The sequence below is a fragment of the Centruroides sculpturatus genome, unplaced genomic scaffold, assembly GCF_000671375.1.
Source record: "Centruroides sculpturatus isolate CEXI.00-Female unplaced genomic scaffold, Cexi_2.0 scaffold99, whole genome shotgun sequence".
In the NCBI taxonomy this organism is placed as follows: domain Eukaryota; kingdom Metazoa; phylum Arthropoda; class Arachnida; order Scorpiones; family Buthidae; genus Centruroides; species Centruroides sculpturatus.
In genome coordinates, this window is record NW_019384321.1 from 484,273 (window position 1) to 486,834 (window position 2,562).

Here is a 2,562-nt window from a genome sequence, read left to right on the forward strand (position 1 = left end):
TAAGTACCATTATACAGAAAAATTCCTCCAAACATTTTTTTTGTATTTTTTGACGTTTTAATTAAGGTCTCGACTTCAAAAAACTAAAAATCTTGAATGGTCATTTTTTTCACCGATGGACATAGTTTCCCTCGGTTATGTACGACAACCAGGAAAGTAATTACTGAAGTAAAATAAATTTTCTAAATAAGAGAAAGGTATCAATGATTATCACAAAAAAGAACCCTATCCGAATATTCTCACGTACTCCTTCTATGACGTCATGAAGTCTAGATTTAGGTCCGTACGTAACGATAACCCCGAACTGTTTCCAAGGTTGAAAATGAAGAGGTGGGCGTCAATAATAACAGAGAAACCTTTTTGACGTCCCGGTATTTTACGTGTATAATGTAAACAAAACCTTCCCAAAAATATTGATATATTAAAATAACGTATGTAAAATATAAATCTAAATTAGAATAAATATGTTTCGTATACTGAGGAAAAGGTAACTTAGATAACGCTTATATATTGTATATAAAGCTATACACCTAAATAATCTAAGCTAATCGTAATACCAGAAAAAATAACTTATAAAATCAATAAATAAATTATTTTCTAAACTAATTTATTATCTATTATATTCATAAACACAGGTTGATTATAGGCTAATTATTACTAATTAAAAGTAATTCAATGGGAAATAATAATCAAACGAACCCGTTAGATTCAATCCCTACTTTCTCATAAAAAGCATTCAGTCAAGCTTGATGTGGGAATTTCTAATATTTATATAATTTAAGTTCGTTTTTATGTGCTAAATTTATTTAATTTCAACGTTGTCGGCAATTTTAAATGAACAATATGACACTTAATATTGATAACTCTGCTGCTTGCCCTTACATTATTATTATTCAACGTATTTTCGATTTCTATTTTAAAGCTTACCAAATAGCAATCAAGTATTTCAAAGCAATTTATTACAGTTGTAAATAATTGTATACTCGATTGCTGTGTGATTAGCCAATAAATATAAATTACAACGGTCTTCGTTTATGCAAGAATTACGTTAAATAATATGACATTTAATTGTTCTCTTAGGGTGCGACAATGTAGACGCGAATTTAGAGCGAGCGACAGGTTGCGAGCGATTTAGTTTCGCAAAGGAAAACCATGCACAAACGAGAAGCGAGAAATAACGCTGGCTAGAGCGAATTCCTGATTCTCGCATATATCTGACAGGTTTTGATATTTATCGCGTCTCGTTTCTTCTCGCCACATATTCTCGCTTGCTCGCGTCTGCATAGTCGCACCCTTATTGTCAAAGCTCTTAGAAAATTCAATATAAATTGATTAATCACACTATAAAAAAGTAAATAAATTCGATTAAGTCTGAATGAAATATAAATATCTAACAAGATTATAAGCGTGCAGTTCAGTTTTTATTTTTGATTAAGCAAATATTAAATCTATATAATATCAATTATTTAATGAAAAGTTGAACTCTAGACTTACAGGTTAAGAGGTCGTCGGTCGGAAATAAGCTTTTTACCGAATAATGAAATTTTTTACTTGTCAAATTTAATATAATTGTTAAATCAAACAATAAATTAATATTATACAAAAGGCATACTTTAAATAATTATCAAATTTTCAAAAATGCTTACTTTTTACATTAGCATATTATTTGTTGCATGAATTTCGCAATGTCATGTAAGATTGCTGAAAATGCTTCGTTTTGACGGGTTTTCTCTTTTCCACATAAACTCGATACGAGTTGAGATGATGACGAGAAGTACTTCTCTGTACCTTGTTTCTCCATTTACAATATCCCCGTAACCTCTCTATATTCTGAGTGTGACATCCGGTATACTCATCGGCAAAGTTTAATTTGTGATTCACTTGATAATGAAGATAGCCTTCTTGTAATTCTTTGGTACTATAGCCTTTCCAACAATCCGAAAATATCGTTGCTCCTTCATGAACACGATTTTCCACTTACTTCAATAACGTTTCTGCCGAACGATCTGGCACTGGAACGAGGAAACATTCCTTTGTCTCTCAATATAGTCCACCAAACACTCATTGTTGATGTCAGACACGATCAACATTGTACTTCCGTCTTGTATACATCGTTTCTTCTATTTCAACTATCTTGTCAACACCGTCTACCTTTCCGTCACAACGAGTCATTAAAGAATGGACGCACACCTCCCTCGTGTAACTGTTCCAATTGATGGTTGTAGAGAAGTCAAGTCCTACTTGCATTTTACAACATTCCAACGAAAACAGTTGCAGCTACCAAATGTATGTAAAACGCAAAGCATCAAGGAAGGATATACGTGACCCGAAAATCCAGTTATCTCTCCTAATGCCCCTTTTCTGTCGACACGTCCTGACATGGCATCTCCATTTCGGAGCTTCTGTTTCACAAAAATACAAACTCATTGGATGGTTATTCTTGCAAATACGTTCAGAATGTAAAATTTTTTTTTTGAAACAAACTAATAGCTCCACGTTCGTCGTTCGGTAAGTCCTAAAAGATATATTCCATTTTCAGATCTTGGTAATGAACGCGATAAT

At 32.6% G+C, this 2,562-nt stretch overlaps 1 protein-coding gene across 1 annotated transcript in view; it reads right to left on the minus strand.

Annotated features, from left to right (window-relative positions):
- Nucleotides 1–2,172, minus strand: part of LOC111625708 (zinc finger protein 271-like) — a 23,307-nt gene extending 21,135 nt beyond the window's left edge. The window contains exon 1 of the mRNA XM_023368929.1: nt 2,163–2,172. Coding sequence (XP_023224697.1) covers nt 2,163–2,172 — 10 coding nt within the window. The remainder of the gene's footprint in view (nt 1–2,162) is intronic.
- Nucleotides 2,173–2,562: the final 390 nt, after the last annotated feature.